The following is a 19,160-nucleotide window of genomic DNA, read 5'->3' as shown; positions in this document are numbered from 1 at the left end:
TCAAACTGTTGTAAATGGATTCTGCCTCTGTGCGCAGTGTCAGCTCTACAAAGTAAAACATTTTTTTCCAAATCTCCTTTGCCACTCACATCACATCTCACATATATGATGAGATAGGCACGACCGTGTACTGTGCTTTCATCAATGGTGATGCTGATTTTTGAATTAAGCTCTCGAATATTTGAAACAAACTTCTTTCGCATTTGCTGTGCAATATGACCTATAATCTCAGCGCAGGAGTGATCTGATTTATGCGCAGTTCCCACCTTTGCGCCATTAAGCTCCTGAAGCTTGATTAAAAGGGTGAGCTTTCCGTAAGACAGCCTTTCCTTAACCACCATATAGGCAGACCTGAATGATGCTGCGGTCTTCTCCATTAACTTAGACTTCACCTCAATGACTATTTGGCAGAATCGACTTTTGCTTAGTCAATGCCACTTCAATGGCCCCCTTGTGTGCAATGCTGTCCCTGTTTATATATATCTTTTTTCGCAACTTGTTCTGAGTAGTGCTCCTTACTTCCCCGTTAATCCACTCCTCAGACAAGTGCGTGCCAGGTACCTTTTCAGACAGAAGAAGGGTTTTTGCGTCCCTGCAAGCAGTGCACCCCAAGCTTCCATCCTTAACGAACAGCCGTGTATAACGGCTCTTCCAGTCTCTCCATTGCTGGCTGTTCCAGTTTGACAGGAGAGAGGAGAAAGAGGGGTTAGGATCGTGACCGGCCACGGCCTCTTCCTCTGACGAGCTGTTACCTCCACCATCTTCAGCCAGAGGACTTTTCTTCAGCTTCTTCCTGCTGCATTGGCACCCTGGTGGGCGGTGTGCTAACAGCAGTCCCAGGGCTTGCAGCAGGTGACTCGGTCATGCTAACATCACTAGAACACGATTTCTTAGTGAAACCAAAGTTAATTAAACTACCTTTTTTTTTTTTGGACATGGCTATTGATGCTAACTGCAAAAAGAAAATGCTAAGGACTTCACGCGCAGATCAATGGGACTCAGCCTCCAACGTTTATATTTTTTCTACGAATCTTTGAGTTAACATGTAAACATGATGTGAGTGGAGTTTGATTTGCACCACAGCGCCGCCGAACCTTGACGGTCATGACAAGAATAACGTATAGTTATCTTTATTGAAGTGAATAGGTGTTAAATCGCCGTCATGCATGAATGAATGACACATTCACAATTTTACACATAATAATCCATGATGATGACAATTCACAAAACTGAAATTGCAACACATCAGTATTTTTAGGGACCCCCCCCCCCAAAATTTCACAAATCACGTTTTCAGGGGAGCCCATGTCTTATTAAGGGGAGCTCCCCCTAGCTCCCCTGTAGTTCGCACCATTACTTACCGGGACCGCTGGCAGTCAAGTCCCTACAGGAGTTCCTCGGCATGGTGAACTTTTACCACCACTTTATCCCCCGAGCTTCTGAACTCATGCGATCCCTGTATGAGGCCCTGAAATACAAGGCCACCACACACACTGTGGACTGGTCTGCGGAGAGGGACAAGGCGTTTGTGAACACTAATGCCCCTTTTCCACTACATGGTACCAGCTCAACTCGACTCACCCTTTTTTCATTTTCCATTACTGGAAAGTACCGGCATTTTGGTAACTGTTACCACTTTACTGGTACCACCGTTGTCGACATTCCAAATACATGAGAGCAGGTACCCAAATCAATGCAGACCTCTGATTGGTCAGAGAAACGTGTCACTGCATCATCATAGTGCACATGGGATATCACTATGGCTGTATTATGGTTGATGCTAGATCCAACGGGGTGTAGGCACGGAAGTAGCCGTGATTGGCTGTTGTGTCAGCCAATAGACAGCGCGGAACCTCGAAGCGCACTGACTTGAAACAAATGATGCGCACTAAAACATTTAGCTCGCTAGCTTACAACTGACATTAACATTGCCAAATCGTACTGTAATGATAGCTAACGTTAACACTTGCTAACAATGGAAATTCAAAAAGAGTTTAAACCCTAACCCTAACCAACAACCAATCAGGTCTACTTCCGTGCCTACACCATGTTGGATCTAGCATCAACCATGTATTATAGTAGAACTGGATACGGCACCGCCGCTCAGCCTTGCAGCCAATTTTTTCCAGTGGTCACTCGCGGTATTGCAGCGAAAATCCCCTGCGGCCAAAAAAGCATTTTCCTCAAAGACCACTATTGTAAAAGAGACGCCTGTAAAACTGTTGACAGGACACCTGTGGCTATAATCATGGTCAATTATTACTCTTTGTATTGTATATTTTTACGCCATTGGATTTTAATCTTTTTAAACAATTTTCCAAAGCCCAGAAAAATCTTTTTTTTCTTCTGCATGCTGGCATGGCCGTGTATGAGCCGTTCTCATAGCCTAGAGGCAAGATGGGAGTAACACTACTGCGCATATTCAGTGGGCCCCATGTACCTGAAAGTAACCCGGAAGCCAGAAACCTTTTCGGTATATGTGCCAGGCGAGCAATTCTCGTAGGAATGAACAGGCGCCATTTTTAGATCCGGTATCCAGTTCTACTATAATACATCCATGGATATCACCCGGCATTTTTAAATACCGAAACGGTTGAAGCAGAGTTATCTTATAAGTACATTTTGAAATTGGGGGAAAAAAAGGGGTCCACGACCAGCTACACTGAATAGAAGGGGTACTGTTACGGTAATGGAAAACGACACAGAAGTGAGTTGAGTTGAGCTGGTACCATGTAGTGGAAAAGGGCATAGGACTGCTCTGGCTGATGCAACAATGCTGGCACACCCGTCACCCAAGGCTCCGATCGCCATTACTACAGACGCTTCAGACTACACAGTCAGGGCAGTGCACAAGCAGTGGGTGAACGGCGCTTGTCAGCCGCTCGCTTTCTTCAGCCGACAGTTACGCCCTAGCGAACGGAAGTATAGTACCTTCAACCGGGAGCTCCTCACTCTCTACCTCACCATTCAGCACTTCCGTTCCCTGCTGGAGGCCTGCCAGTTCATGGCGTTTGTGAACCACAAACCACTGACATTTGCCATGGCCAAGGTGGCTGAGCTGTGATCCGTCCGCCAGCAACGACAGCTCGCCTACATCTCGGAGTTCACCATGGACGAACAGCATGTTGCTGGCAAAACCAACCTTGTTGCCAAGTGCCTCTCCCGGGCAAGGCTGGATTATGGACCGGGCATGCTGGGCAAGTGCCCTGGGGCCCCGGACTACGAGGGGCCCCAAAAGGTCAGGGGTATTGTGTTCACGTATAGTAGGGATCCCCAATCATTACCTACAAGGGACGTTTGTTCCAACCCAAGCCAGTCTCTATTGATGCGGGGGCCCCAAGCTACAGTCTCTGCTGATGCAGGGCCCCAAGCTACTTTGTAGTCGCCATCCAAATCCCATGCAGATTAGCATAGCGTCGACTACCATGTTGGCTATTTGCATTAGTTTTACATTTAATAATGTCTAGTATTATTTGCGTAGCCTATCTGACAGGGTGGGGGGTGGGCCCAATGGACGTCCGTGCCCCGGGGCCCCCTGGTGGGTTAATCCGGCCGTGTTCCCGGGCAATTGTGGGGGCTGTCCACTTGGGTCTTGACTATGCCTGCATGGCAGCTGACCAGGCCGGCGACCTGGACGTGCAGGCTTTCAGGATGGCTGTCACAGGGCTGCAGTTAGAGAACGTGGCTTTCGACGACGGCACCACGTTTCTGTGCAACATCTCCACGGGTCGTCCCTGGCCCGTCATTCCCACTGGCTGGAGGCAGCGTGTTTTCAACGCTGTCCATGGCTTCTCCCACCCTGGCAAAAAGCCGTCTCAAGTTCGTCTGGCACGGGCTCAAAAAAGACTTCAGAGACTGGGCTGACACCTGTGTGGAGTGTCAGCGCTCTAAAGTGCACCGCTACACCAGAGCTCCCCTGGCAAAGTTCCTGGTGCCCAAAAGGAGGTTCGACCACGTAAACGTGGACCTAGTGGGCCCCCTGCCCCCCTCCCATGGTTTTACTTACTTCCTCACCATGGTGGACAGAACCACTCGATGGCCAGAAGCTGTTCCACTGTCATTGACGACGTCCACCGACATAGCTGGGTGTTTATTGGGACCTGGGTTACCCGGTTCGGCACCCCATCTAACCTCTCCTCGGACCGGGGCTCATAGTTTGCGTCTGAGCTCTTGAACGCAGTTGCAGAGAGCATAGGGGTAAAGATCCACCGAATACCACCTGCAGGCCAATGCGTTGTGCAAGAGGTTTCATTGCTCTATGAAGGCCGCTCTTCAGGCCGCTCTTCGGGCCAGCCTCAAGGATAGCAGCTGGGTTGACAGGCTCCTTTGGGTTATGCTGGGCCTCAGGACTGCCCCTAAGGAGGACATGCAGTCCTCGTCTGCTGAACTTGTTTACGGATGGCCACTGCTGGTCCTAGGGGATTTCGTCCCCAACACCACAGCTCCCTGGTCTACAGCCCTTCAACGGACCGCGCTCCAGGGTGACACCAGAGCTTTCGCACTGGTACCCACTTCGCAACACGGTCTCCCACATTCTCACATCCCAGCAAGTCTGCAGCCGGCAGAATACGTTTTCATCCACCATGATGCCCACCGTGGACCCCTGCAGCCTCCCTACGACGGGCTGTTCCATATCCTGGAGACCGGGAACAAGCACTTTGTCGTGGAAGTAAGCAACAATCCAGAGAGCATTTCAGTGGATGGCCTCAAACCGGCTCACCTGGACTTGGACCGACCAGTTGGACTTGCCCAGCCCCCACATTGGGGGCGCCCTCCTACACTGCCCCCACCCCTCAACAAGGCCCCTAAGGTTCCTCCACCCGCCCTACCCCCACGCCACTGCAGGGTCCCTAACGCCCCTCCTGTAAGCACCCCGGCCTCCACACCCGTTTGGCGAAGCCGTTGTGGCTGAGCCATCCACCCCCTCCACGTTGACTTTTTCTATTATGGTGAATTCTGGGGGGACGTATGTAGTGGACTATATGGGCGTAATTCACCATAATCGATTGATGTTCTGTGTTAGTTAGACATGGGCCCTTTAAGAAAGTGTTTACGGGTTGACAGGATGGAGCTACGACTATGATTGTTGGAGCAGCGCCATGTTGCTCTCGTGATTTTGTACGGAAGAATAAATGATACACGCATTCGTGTAGTCAATTGTCCGTCTCTACTTTCCTGCAATTTCCACAACACAACATTATAGTAACAAGGAAGACCGCCAGATATAGACAAGCCCCTTTCACTCACATTACACAGCAATTACCAGTCATCTTGGTGCAATTACATCTACTTAACTTGCACATTACTGGGTTAGTTCTGTGTAATGAACGGCCTATAATCTGAAGGCACTCATTCTCTGCAAGACACACACTTTGATTTTCACAGCAAGTGTGTCTACCATAATTGCTTGTTTTAATCTGAACTAATTGTGGGCTGAAGTATGGTAATGTGTGTTGTAATTACTCTATATTACCTGTACCAGCTTTTTTTTTTAAATGTTCATACAGATAGGCAGAAGTCATTCAGGCTTTCATGACAACTGTGATTATGAAAGCAAAATCTCAGGTTATCAAAGTCAAAGAAAGGACCCTCAACAGGCATATGAACCAAGGTGAAATTTCCACAAACTACATTTACAGTAACGAGTCTTTACTTTTGCCGAACATGCTAAGGGAACGGAGGCAGCGATAATACATAGTATTTTATTTCAGTTTAAGGAATTGACAAGCACTCATCAATCAACATATTAAAACATTTGTGCCATCTGTTCAATCAAGCTCCAACGATGGCTCTTTAAAATAAATACTTTTAAGAGGAAATAATACAAACAGAATATGTGAGAATCAAACCACACAGAAAAGCTAATTATCCAGACAGCAGAGAGCTGAAAGGGTCTGAAGATTCGCAAGACAAGACGGACTCTCCAACGAAACGCGTTGTAAAAAAAACAGTTAGGTACTTTTAAAAATACAGAATCTTACAAAAAAGTTTTATTTTCTCGTTTCTTTAAATCACTGTAAAATATCAGCTGGTATCATAACAAGAGATCAAGAAATTCCACATGTAATAAAATGACAAGAGAATGTGCTTCTGCATTTTACATTGGAATACATACATCATGAATGTACTGTATCATCAAAGTCCTCCACCTCTCTGATGGCATTTGTGACGGAGTCCGAGACAGGTGTATTGTACAACAAAGGTACAGTAAGTCCAACGACACCCATATGTTTGCTTGAGAGACATCAATTATCCACCCCCCCCACCCACTAACGCCAACAGCCACCGTATACCATCCACGCCCAGGCTATGATGTAAAACAATGCACTTCACAGCCCAGTATTCCCGTCACGTAGGTTTAGGTTATAGTTTCAACAGTGTTCACATTTTCTGTATATTGAAAAAAAACAACAAAAAAACATTTTGTTCCATTCCAGAGTTCATTCACTGTAAAACTGTCGATGTCCAAAAAAAAGACAACATAGCCATCAAGGGGAGAGGATTTCAAGAATACAGGTTACAGTACAAAAATGTGGTCCAAGTACATGAAGCATGCATGTTTATGTTAAGCCCCCCCACCCCCACCCTGACCCTCATGCCAAGACATGTAAAAAGGCCACATGGCTTTTCCTTCACTCTTAAATGCGCATATTCTCTGACAAGTCTGACTGGCCTCTTCGTTTGCTCTGCTCATTTTGAAGACCAACAAAGGCTTTTCTGTTGACAGACTTAACAATAGGTGCCTCACAGGTTCATTATTGGGTGTGTGTTTGGTACATGAGGATGTTTCTCAAACTACTTAGAACTGGACTGTACTAGCAAACAGGTCACAGACTGTTGTCGTGATAAAGTGGAAACTATAAGAGCTCTAAAAGCTGTTAGTGTACACAGACCTCACAAGTAATCTCATACTAAGGGCTTCGTATTTGTAGAGAGATTGACGGGGGGGTAAACTGTAAGAGCATGTAAACAAAAGGCAGTTAGGCTTGAGCTGAGTCTGCTGAGCTCCCTCCTCTTTAGATCACCCCTGGCCCAATGGGGTATCTCTTAAACTTTATTTTTACTGTAAGTGCAAAGGCTTGATAAAGCCCTCCACCTTCCAAATCCACTATTCTCAAAATGCTTCCTTCTGTACTGCGGACATAAAACAACAAATACATAACTTATGATAAACTCTCTAGGCACTGTTTGATTTCCAAGGCTTTATGTTGCAGATTTTGATAAAAGTAAACAAATTCTTAGGGGGAAAAAAAAGTGATGGTTCCGTAGACCAAACACTTTTCTCTGTGGTATATCAAGGTCCTCCAGTCCACTAACCCAGACAACAGACTAGCTCCATGCTCTACAGTGGAGGAAGGAAAGTGTCTAAAGGATAGATGTGTTTTGAAGTCTTTAAGGTTAACTGTCAAATCCAGTCTTAGACCCATCTTTCGCCTTTATCGTAAAAAAAAAAAAACAGGACAAAAAAACAAGTCAAATTTCCTAACCCATTATCTTCTGGGGGATTTCTATAGAAGCCTTGAGGAAGATGCAGTTGTCTCGGATGTAGTTCCTCTTCTTAATTTCTTCATGGGAGATGAACTTGGGGTAGCCAAAGCCAAGGGTACTCTCGTCCAGCGAGTTGCGGCTGCTGCAGGGTTTTTGGAAGTTCTTCCAGTTGGGGTCTGGATTGAAGGTCTCGGTGATGTGCTGGGGCTTGGAGAGCGATGGGTCACTCTGGTCCAGGATGGAGAATGTCACCTTGTAGGAGAAGGGCCACTCCAACAGGTTGTCGTACTCTCCGGGCAACACGCGGATGTAGATCGACAGGTGAGAGCCCTCACCACTGCCATTACCGTTCAGAAAGGCTGAAACCTGCAGCTTGTAGCCATAGCGGTGGGTGTAGAAGGGCGGACTGAAGAACTCGTGGTTGTTTCGAAGCTTTGCCTCCTGGAGTTTGCGGGAGTAGTCGTTAAGCTTCCAGATGAGCACACCGTCATGACTGACGGACAACTCCTCCATCTCCCTCCGCAGCTCCAGGATCTCTTGTCGTTGGCGTCCAACCAGGTTACACATCATGGTCAGGTGGGACTTGGTGGTGTCTTCCAGGTGACGACCAATAGCCAACTTGGGACACTGTCAGAAAGAAAGTAGAGAGAATCTTTATGACGAACCCACCGCATCCGAGAGTTGAGCAGAACTGCATGTATAGAAACGGCTGGGTTACCGACTGGGCAAAATGGGCAACTGCCTCAGATCCCTAACAGCTCCAAAGGCCCCAGGTGTGCCATGTGTCAACTGGTTTGTGATAATTTGATTAAATGCAAAATTGTTTGCGAATATGCACCATTTAATCACAATAAGAACTGAAATGATAGGGGGTTAGGAGGGGTCCTGCATTATTATCTAGTCTTAGGGCCCTGTTGTGTAAAGGTGCCCTGTGTTGACATCTGGTCTTGAAGTTGATTTTTGCACTTGAACATATTCATCAATGAACTAGAGGAGTCCACTCAGTAGAGTGCAGATCTCGGCCAGGCGGGCATATCTGTCTTTCTCCGATGTTCGAACTTGGCAGCAAACCACTCCTCTTTTTGCCTACCTAAGGGAAATACATGCACACACAGACAGAAAAACCAGTGTTTTTCCTGCCTTTATAAGACTTTTGTGCAGCACCCAAGTTGATTGAATGGGAAATATGAAAAAAAGGTTGTTAATATGCAGCAATCAAGCTAAAAATCTACCTAATAAAAACGTTTTGCCTATCAGTCTGTGGATGTGCAGCCTCCGAGGTGGACCCTCGCACGAAAGCGACCAAGTCTGACATGAAATGACAGAGATCAGGCTGTCATAACTTCAAAGCCCTTATTAAAAGACTTCAAATGTGTTTAACCGTTGCGGTTTTTGTGATAAAATGATTCGAGGTGAATGGCTGCTCTGCTGATTGACTTTCAATCATAAAACAACGGTAAGAAAACATCATAGCTCAGCCATGGGAAATGTTTTATTGTAGCTACTGAGATGATTTCCAGCTGTGAATATAAGTAATCCTACTCTTGAAATTGTATTTTTATATTGGAGTTTTAACATTGGAGACTATGAGACTTCTGCGTGGCGGTGAGGTGAATAAGGTGAATTATTTTTGGTTCATCCAGTGTTCCTCCAGTTCTCCTGTGCTGAGATCAGCAGTGAATGATTTGCTGACTTGCAAATTACGATCGACTTCTCGTTTATATACATAATGTTTTATATACATAATATTTTGATTTTGACACTGTTGCTGCCCAGTCTGACTCGACCGTTGATGTGCGACATGCATGCGCACTGTTGACTCAGATCGGTCAATGGCAGAAAGCTGCACTGGTCGAGCGAGCTAGGGAGTGAATGGTGATAACAAGAGCAAACTTTTTTGAAGGTTTTGAATCACCGCAACCACGAGAGGTTCTCGATCATACAGTCATAACTGTGCACAAAAAATATTAGGTTGATAGGTCCAGCAGTGTGCGAGATTAGCTGCGAGCAGATACGTGAAGAGACACACACATGTGACCAAATGCATAATCCCCTCCAGGCTAACAATAATGATGTATGTCAAATTAGATAATTCATAGGTGATGCCTAGTTCGTCATAACATGGTGTATGCTGGGTTGGTGTGTTAGGTCTTGCTTCTTCTCACATATTTGTTAATAGGTTACCCCAAGTTCTCTTCAGATGATTGCCGCATTTACTCCAACCTTTATTGAATTACTGACCAGTGCCTGGTTAGCACCTCACCAGTGTCGCTATTTTAGGGGGCCATAGCAGATTTTTGCTGCAGGGCTTCTAGCACATTAATCCGGCCATGTTTATAGTGTACAGCAAAGTAGTTTGGTAAATGCATAAACTACTCCTAGACTAGGGTTTACATATATGCAACTGTAATGAATAACAAATAAATATTATGAACGCACATCAACTGCTCTTTTGGACTCAAACCGCTGTACTCTGAATACGATAAAGATCTGGATGATTTGGTATTCTATTTATACCATCCTTTTCTATTTCAAGGAAGTGTATATGTGTTTTATCAGGCTGACTTAATATGCAATACGCTGAACACATCACGAGTCTTAACTTTAAGTATGAGACAAGACAAAGTATGATGCCCATCTGCGCCCCCAGCTCGTCCATGTTTCCTTGTGTCGACGTCAGTTTCAAAAATAGATGGAAATCTGCTGTCAGAATCAAGATGTGTTACTCTCATTAAAATAGCCCCTACAGGCACAGCACTGTAGGTTCAAAAAAATATATGGCATTGGACTGGAAGAGTGAGAAACACAAAGGAAAATATTTTACTGCAAAATAAAATTTAAAAAAGCCAACTAATGTAAAAACTTAATGCTCAACTTGACAATGCAGCATGAAAAAATGAAACTCCATTTCAAAAACGATAGAAATTTCTCAGAGAAAAAAAAAAGCAAAGGCTGTTTTGAAATTTTGTTCTCTCTCTAGTGCCAGTGGTGAACCTTGCTCTAAGAAAAGTGAAGAATGTATGAGCTTCTTTGTAACCAAATATAACAATATGAGAATGCAGGTCACCCTTGCTGCTCTGGATGTAGACATTTCTACTTTTTACAAGTGCTTTGTTGTAATTTTTTGATACGATCTTTGTGGAGTTGTTAATGAAAAATATAGTTAAGATGGGGTATTCTACTGCTAGAATTTTTGTCCATTTAACAGTCAGAAACTAAGACTCATGTTCTTTAAATAATCAACTCTGGGAAACAGTGAATATCTATCGTTCCCTTAAAGAGTATATATAGATTACAGTTCCGAGTCTGAAGCCAAACTCCTGGTGGGAGCTGATGATGATGATTGTTGCAAGAATATTAAAAGCATTCATAAGAAACAAAAGGGGGCTAAATGTAGGGATGATAAAAGCAAGAGTTTTTTTTTTTTTAGAGATCACAGTAGACGGTACTTGGGAGTGTCTTACCCTGTGTTTGCAGCCGGCATCTTTGAAAGGGCACAAAACAAGGGCACTGCCACAGTTGTCCTTCACATGGTTGGCCAGATCTTCTCGGGCAATGTTAGGTGTGCCACACTGGTTTGGGCATTGGACAGGAAACCGGGGGCAGTGGTATTGGTGGTTCTGCAGGATAGTCCAGGAATATTATCAATACTGTGCAGTGTTGACCCACCACATGAGTGATTAGCAAACACAACATGTAACCCAGAACAAACATTTTAACTGAAAATTAAGGACTGGAATAAATATCTCGGCTGCTGAGTTAATCTCTGTGCATCGTAAAACTCAGTGCTTGGGGTTGAGATATCATGTCTTGGCTCAAAAACTATGTCATGCAAGGCAGACCGTCAATGACTGCTTTGTTCACAAGTCAGGATGTGTACATAGGCAAGTGCTCCTTTGAGAGATACAACAGCTGCACGCCCCAAAACCAACCCAAAAAAAACTCTGAAAAAACAAAAACAGTACCACTGAAGATTGCTGAAATTCAGCATGAAACACAACGGATAATTCATGCAGTGTTGTCTTTCTTCAACCTCCCAAAGCCAGCTAGAAAGTTTGTGTTGCAATAATTGCAATAATGACTATCATCATCAGACAACATGTACTCGTGCCAACTTGTGGGCAACTGACCTGAATTGTGTCAAAGACAAACTCCTTTCCGCAATACTTGCAGGGCTGTGTGCGTTTCGGACACTCTGCCATGCTGTGCTGAGACAGGAGGCGCCGCATCATCCTCGCCCCGCACTTATTTTCGCAGTAGACGCTTTCCTGGGGGCAGATACCCTGGTGGTTCTGAGAGGAAAGGAGGGATGCAAACAAGACAGTGTCAACAATCGATTAATCTTTTTAATTTGCTACAAGCAGATTTGTAGTGAATCTTTTGTTTGTAGTACACACCTATATGTTCCTGGCCCCAAAGTTGCTTATATTGATATAAAAAAATTAATTAATTTTTTCAAAAGCTGGAGGGGTGTACATTAGTTTATAGGCTGTCTGAGATATCAAAGGTTTTTTCGAGTGAAAAACAGATTTGCATATGAGCCCTAAAAACTGCACATTTATTGAAATTAACCAAGAAAAAGTCACCTTTTTTATAAAGCGCCTTTAAACTAGCACATTATTAGATCATGATTGGATGTTTGATGATGAAGTTAATTTTAAAATCCAGATGCACATTAATATAACGGCCACGTGAGCTTGTGTAAACAGAGGACGGGAAGCCTATTAGAGCTGATGGAGGTGTTGGCAAGAAGAAAGTCAGGGTTCTCCTGGCTCAGTGAGAAGAAAACACACACAGTATGAAAGGACCAGTCAGCTCCCCTTTCCTAATGCCAACAAATGTGGAATTTCAAAACACACTGGCAGTCTCTACAGGGAATGACACGTGTGTATAGGGCTCCCTCACGCTACCTACAAAGAACGTCTTTCATATGGGCACTGGAAATACGTGGCGTCACTTGGGTTGTTTACCTCAGACTCACGCTGTGAAGAAGAGAAAAAAGTGGAAGAGGAAGAAGAAGAAGAAGTAGTAGTAGTTAATAGTAGTTAGTAGTAGTAGTTCAGTCTTGACGTTTACCTCATAGGCCTCGCCGGTGAACTCGCTGCCACAGAACTCGCACTTGACCTTGCGCTTGGGGCAGTCGTGCTGGAGGTGGTCTGGCAAGTCACGGCGCGTCAACTTGATGGAGCAACGGTTGGGACAGGGAATCACATTGAAGGCGCAGGTGGAGAAATGCCCCTGTGGGAGACAGAGGGAGGCAGGGAGATAAAGGACTTTGCCATCAGCATGACAAACACCGTCGGCCCGACATTGCCTCAGCTGCCAGACACAACAAAGAGGACAGGACAACAAGTATCAAAGGAGCCATATGACTCACAAGGAGAGAGATAGGGTGGTGCAGATAAAAAGGATGGGGGGGGGCAGGTAAGAAAACAAATGGAAAGAAGGTGAAGCAGAGAAATAGAAAAGGGTGATCAACAGTCTCTCACCTGGAGCTGCTTCATCTGGCCAGTCCAGCGGCAGCCCTCCTCGCTGTGAATACAGCGGATGGGCAGCGCCAGGATCTGCTGCTCTAGTTCAGGGTCTGGGTAAATCTGAGGAAACAAACCCCCCCCCAGGACAAAGTCAGTTCATGAGACTTACACATGGATGACCACAGTGACAAAGGTGCACAGGATACTGTGGTTTTAGGGGATCTTAAAATGAAACAATCCCAGTTTTCAACATAATTTCTCTACATATGTATGTGGTGTAGGATTAACACTCTATTAGCAACCATAATACTGAGCAGTCTTCTGCGTGTCTCTAAAATACAGCCAAAATTGTCAGGAAAGGTGTCCGTGACGTCACTGGTGGACAATCCGTGAATGTGAAAACTTCCTTTCTGGTTTGACAATAGGCTATATTGTGTAAGAAAAAGTGAACAACACTACATACATCTGTATAAGAAAATGTGAATAACAGCGGCATGCAAAACTGTATATTGTAGCTTTGTTGTTTACAATTTTTTTATACAATGCAGCCTATCAGCAAACCAGGGATTTAATGTTCTCATTCACATATTTTCCGCCTGTGGTGTCACCAGTGGACACAATTTCAGCGGCATTTCAGAAACACAGAAGGCTGCTCAGCATTATGGCTGCTAATGGAATGTTATTCCTACAATGTATATAGAGCGAGATCCATCCAACCATCCATCCATCCATTATCCAAACTGCTTATCCTGCTCTCAGGGTCGCGGGGAGGCTGGAGTCTATCCCAGCAGTCATTGGGTGGCAGGCGAGGAGACACCCTGGACAGGCCGCCAGGCCATCACACAGGGTCCACACACACACACACACATTCATACCTAGGGACAGTTTAGTAATGCCAATTCACCTGACCCATATGTCTTTGGACTATGGGTGGAAACCGGAGCACCCGGAGGAAATCCACGCAGACAGGAAGAACATGCAAACTCCACACAGAGGATGACCTGTGACGACCCCCAAGGTTGGACTACCCCGGGGCTCGAACCCAGGACCTTCTTGCTGTGACTGCACTAACCACTGCGCCACCTTGCCACCCATAGAGAGAGATCATGTTGAAAATTGGGATTGTTTCCCTTTCAGGTCCCTACACACTTCACAATTTTCGCTGTCTTAGGCCATCCCAGACACATTTTACAAGTTTGGGAAAAATCTTGAATGATGCTGGGCTGTCTTGGGTTGTTCAGTGTGAAAGGTTTAGGGACAGCTGACAGAGCGCCGATCCAAGGAGTCATTGACGCCGATGAAATTTTAGCAGTGTCAGAACATTTGGGCTGTGATATATTCTAGTGTGACAGCAGCTAAGATGATTAAGAATTACGGCTAAGACACCATTCTGGTGAGTGACCAACAGGAGTATGGTAGAAGATGACAACCTCTATAGCGTGCCAGCTCTGAACAGAATGTAAACATGTCCAACGGGACCGAATCCTACTCCTTTTCTTGTTTCTAGGTTTCTCTAGGCAGAAACTTGCCATCATTAACACAACTGTATGTTTTTTTCAATGAGACCTATTTGAGTGTCTCTTTTAGCATCATAGGGAACAGTCGGCTTTCCATCAGCGAATGTAGGTCGTAGCCTCATAGCTCAACTTAACGCAAAATGTGACAGTGTTCTCATTTCAACTCGCATAGTCTGACAATGGTGATGTGTCAAGATTTTACCTTTTTCTCCATCTTACAATGTGAAATACAATAAATGTTCAAGACAGCCACATTCATACTGTCTGTGGGTGCCTTTAGAGGCTCATGTTGGTGGATCACAGCAGTATTAATAAGATATATTAATAATTAATAAGAGTAATAGATTATTCATTTGCATTGCCAACACTTAATTGGCTTGTTGATTCATACATTACACTGTTGAAAAATATGATGAGAGGGAGGAGTCTTTCATCGAAACACGAGAGAAAGGTCAAAGTGAGATTATTTTAAACCAGTCGGCTCAAACAATTCAACGGCGAACCCTTTGACAGCACAGTAGCAGAATTAAAAATACAATCAATGTACTCGTTATGAGTCGGTTCATGGGACCTTTCACAAGGAAAGTGAGAGAAAGAAAGACGTGTGGGGGAGAGAGAGCATATAGGGAGAACATATAGAGAGGAGGAGGGTGAGCATGGCAGGGATGCAGGATGTGAGAGAGAGACAGACGGAAAGAGGAAGGAATATTTTTTCCTCGATGAACAAGAGGGGTGAGTCAGTGTTCAATCCAATCACACCAAATCCTCCCTCCCCAGCGCTCTAGCCTGAGGATTTACAGCTCTGCATGAATCTCTACCCCACATGCTGTCACATGAGGCGAGTACTGGTCCAACAAGAAAAGTCACTTCACTTGGAATTGCCGCAACAGCCATTTAAAACAAACACAAGCTTAGAAACACCTTAACTAGTCACATGACTTGCTAAGACCACATCAAAATGCAAATCATAAGAGCCATAACTGCGTAATGAAGTCAATCTGTAGACACCTGAAATAAAACATATCCACTAATCTGACGCATTGCTTTCTGCTGGCATGTTAAGCTTAATGGGTAGCCATGACAGGTCGAATGAATGCACTACGGTAGTAATACTCAGCCATGTAGCATGGAGAGCTGTGTGTATGCAAGCTCTTTCCAACCCAACGCTACACCAGCTGATTTTACTGAAGAGTCCTACATGAAGGTGTCAGTGAAGTCTGATGGTGTACTGTTGGGTTGGAAGGAAAACCATCATACAGCCCACATACACACAGTCCTCCATGGTACACGGTTGAATACTAATGCTCTACAGTATAATCCTAACTAATTCAGATTAATTATGAATTGAATTAATCATTTTCTCTGTACTAAGAATAGCCAGAGGAAAAGCAGAGATATATTTTGAAGAATACTAGCACAGTTGTAAGCAGCGAATCTTGAGGTTCCATGTCACAAATACTGTACAAAGTAAAGCGGTTAAAGCAGATACTGTTTTGCAACAACTACTACATGCTCTGAGGGGAGGCAAACAGGGAAGAAATCCTCTGAGAAGTAGGGACCTAAACCGAAATGCTCTCTCAATGATTCAGTCTCACAACTTGCAGGAGACTGCAAAGACCTTGTAATAACATAAACACTACTACATCAGGAAAGTAAGCTCTTTGGAGCTCCGGCTCGGGGGTTATCCTGCCTGCTTTAGCCATTGTTGGCTGTGTAGTCACACACCACACTACCAACACCACAACAGCAGCACATCCCCTTCCATGACCACAACATTTCTCTCGTTCTCTGTTGGTGAGGCTGTATTTGCACTGGGTGAACATGATCTGAGCAAGCCGGTTGACTGGAGGTGATGGACAGTGTGCAATGAGCGTTACAACAACCCCGAGAGAAGACCACCAGCATGGGGTAAATTACAGGCGACTGGGGGCCTGTGAAGGACGAAGTAAATAATAATGTCTGAGAGGCGCGCTACAAGCATATCCTCCCTGAGAGGAATGCTGCAGTTGCAGTCCCCTTTATTGCTTTCTACACAGCGTAGCGCAGCATGCTATCCACTGCTGCTGCCCCACTGCTCATGCTGCGGCATTGGGTTAATGACTAGACTCTAATCGGGCTACAGCATGCTGTTTATACAAACAGCAGCACAGAGGAATTACACACAGTGGTCTACTTGCAAATGGCTCCAGCTTTGTTGGTGACCAAAGCTGCTCAGCAACATAGATGATCATTTACCATTGATTCTCCATTGATTCTTCGGCAGACTTTATTAGGCTTGAAATGTTCTCATCAATGAAGAAGAATTAGGCCCTTATCCTTGTGTTGCACACCCTTACTTTAAAGAAAGGGGCTCACGTAGAACTGAGTCATTCTTTGACTCGGAATAAAGTAAGTCAGTATCTTCCTTGCCTCTATGCAGGCATCTGATTAGCTGCTTTCGCAAAGAACTTGATAAAGAAGGCAGAATTCAATAAGAGATTTGGATATGCTGTCTCTAGAATAGCAAAGGGATTAAGGGGAGAATTTTTTTTTCTTAATGAATCATCTCCCCTACTTTGGTAAAATTACCACAATGACCTTCTTTCCGACTTCAGTGAAATGAAATGCGATCTTTGACTTTGAGCTGCCAAAATTATTTCTGGTACCATGTTAGTCAAAATCCATCCACTCAAGATTCTCTGGTAAAATGCTTACTGTCCTGTGTTTTTTTGGTGGGTACCAAACAGCAAAATTGCAAGTCAAAGTCAGTGTCCATGAACAGCTCTTCAACAGTTCTGGCATTCCAAATGAAATGAGGGGCCTGTGGTCTTTTGTTAAAGCAATTAGCTCTGCACCAGGATGTCTAGTTGTCTGAGTTGTCTCTGTGTATTGCTCTTTGTGCCCGGCGTAGGGAACAAGATGACTCATGTGTCCATCAGAGTCACAGCAACATTTTGTGTAACTTAGCAAACTGGCCATGACTTGTAGTAGCACAGATCTGCACCATTATGTACAGATTAAGCAGAGCTCACTAAGATGTAGATCCAGAATGGTCTGACTGCAAATGCCATGTAATTTAAGGAGAATTACATCGGACATAAGCTTTTTTTCCCCCTGCTAAACATACTGATTTCAACAAGAGAAAAAAAGACAAGAGACAAATACACATCACAGTAACTGTACCTTAGCATAATCCAGTGGCAGTTGGTCCTCTGGACACTTGAAGACACCCTCGCTGAAACACAAAAGAATGGAAAAAAGGATTTGTTGTTAGCATCATTGACTGCACAATACACATAACAGTCACTTGTGTGTGATGACCTTTTTTTGTAAGTTTGTGCAGTGCATTCAGCATTCATTTTGATTTCATCCCTTCTTGTCTGCAGGAAATCTGTGTCAAAGGGTGCCTCTGTGACAGTCTAGAGGAGGAGGCCTGCTTTGCCCTTAATTTGTTCTGCCTGTCTTCAACAGTATTTATGAACAGCTCTCCAAATCATCCTACTGTATGACAGATGCCTACACACACGTGCACACGCACACGCACGCACTCATGATACATGCAATTAAGCCAGATTACTTTCTCTGAGCCATGGCTTTTATGCCATTGCCTCTTTCATCTTATGTCCCTCTGGGGATATATTTCCAAGGATTCTGATTTTTACCACTACAGAGGAGAGGGACACAAGTTGGAGCATGATCTGTCTATCTATAATACATTAAGGACTCCTGATCTCCTTTTTTTCTATTTCCCATTCTTTACTTCACAACTTAAGAGAGGGTGCTTAGCTTTTGCTGCCGTTTGACTAGAAAGATGGATGACACCACATGAGCTGCTGCTTCTGCTGTTAGTAACACATTGTAAATCTTATTTTTGCGTTCGGGATTCTCCTCTGGGGGGAAAAACAAAACCAAAACAAATCTGATTAGCCAATGTTAGCATGAGGCTAGTGGGTCTGGCCACAGCCACTTTGTTTCACCCTCACATTTCTCCTACAGCAGCACAAACCCATCTGATCCGAGATCATATTTCACTACACATCCACAAAACTACTGTGGTACCACCAAAAAAAAAATCAAAAAACAAAAAAAAAACCTTCAGTGGCCTGATTTAGGGTCATTCTCTAAGTACCAGATGAGCAGGGCAGCGCGGCTCATTTCGGGCAGCCCCCCTGGCAAAGCAGCACATCCCCAAACTGATGTCATCATGAAATATTCACAGTAGTAAATAATACAGGCGAGGCAGTGGCCACTGAGGATTAGCAGCTAAGCGGATGGTAAGCTTGCTACTCCGTAGTAGACCTGTTTGGCCACATTGAGACTGCTTTTAAAGAGCGCAGACTTTGTACAGTCTCGTGGTGAATTTGGGCGATGACGGAGTTCTCTCTAGTTACGAGAAATGCATTGTCGGAGTTCTGTGAAATCTGCTGCAAATATGTGGTGTTTCACAGTAAAAGACGTTTGTAATCAGTGCGCTTATGCACGTGTGTACGGTCACATTCTGATAGCATGCAGGTACACTGAACCATTGCGATAACTCCATGCGATATAAACAAAACCGACAAATTAGTGGCTTAACCCCCGAGAAAACGTAAAGGATGTTTCTGTTTTGTTTTTTTTGTTTTTTTTTTTTTTTGTTTTTTACAACCTGGGTATTATTTTCATAGTTTTTGCCATTGTGCAAATCAGCTATGATATAATTTTA

The 19,160-nt window shown here is 44.5% G+C and overlaps 1 protein-coding gene across 1 annotated transcript in view; it reads right to left on the bottom strand.

Annotated features, from left to right (window-relative positions):
• Nucleotides 1–6,593: 6,593 nt before the first annotated feature.
• traf4a (tnf receptor-associated factor 4a) overlaps nt 6,594–19,160 on the bottom strand; it is a 34,126-nt gene continuing 21,559 nt past the window's right edge. Inside the window, exons 2-7 of the mRNA XM_056283896.1 lie at nt 17,642–17,693; nt 12,978–13,082; nt 12,565–12,726; nt 11,619–11,780; nt 10,953–11,108; nt 6,594–8,115 (exon numbers count right to left, since the gene is read on the bottom strand). Of these exons, the coding sequence (XP_056139871.1) occupies nt 7,483–8,115; nt 10,953–11,108; nt 11,619–11,780; nt 12,565–12,726; nt 12,978–13,082; nt 17,642–17,693 (1,270 nt within the window). The 3' untranslated portion in view covers nt 6,594–7,482. The remainder of the gene's footprint in view (nt 8,116–10,952; nt 11,109–11,618; nt 11,781–12,564; nt 12,727–12,977; nt 13,083–17,641; nt 17,694–19,160) is intronic.

Source organism: Lampris incognitus, chromosome 7 (assembly GCF_029633865.1).
Source record: "Lampris incognitus isolate fLamInc1 chromosome 7, fLamInc1.hap2, whole genome shotgun sequence".
NCBI classification, from domain to species: domain Eukaryota; kingdom Metazoa; phylum Chordata; class Actinopteri; order Lampriformes; family Lampridae; genus Lampris; species Lampris incognitus.
The sequence above is the reverse complement of the archived record's forward strand: the minus strand, read 5'-3'. Positions and strand labels throughout refer to the sequence as shown.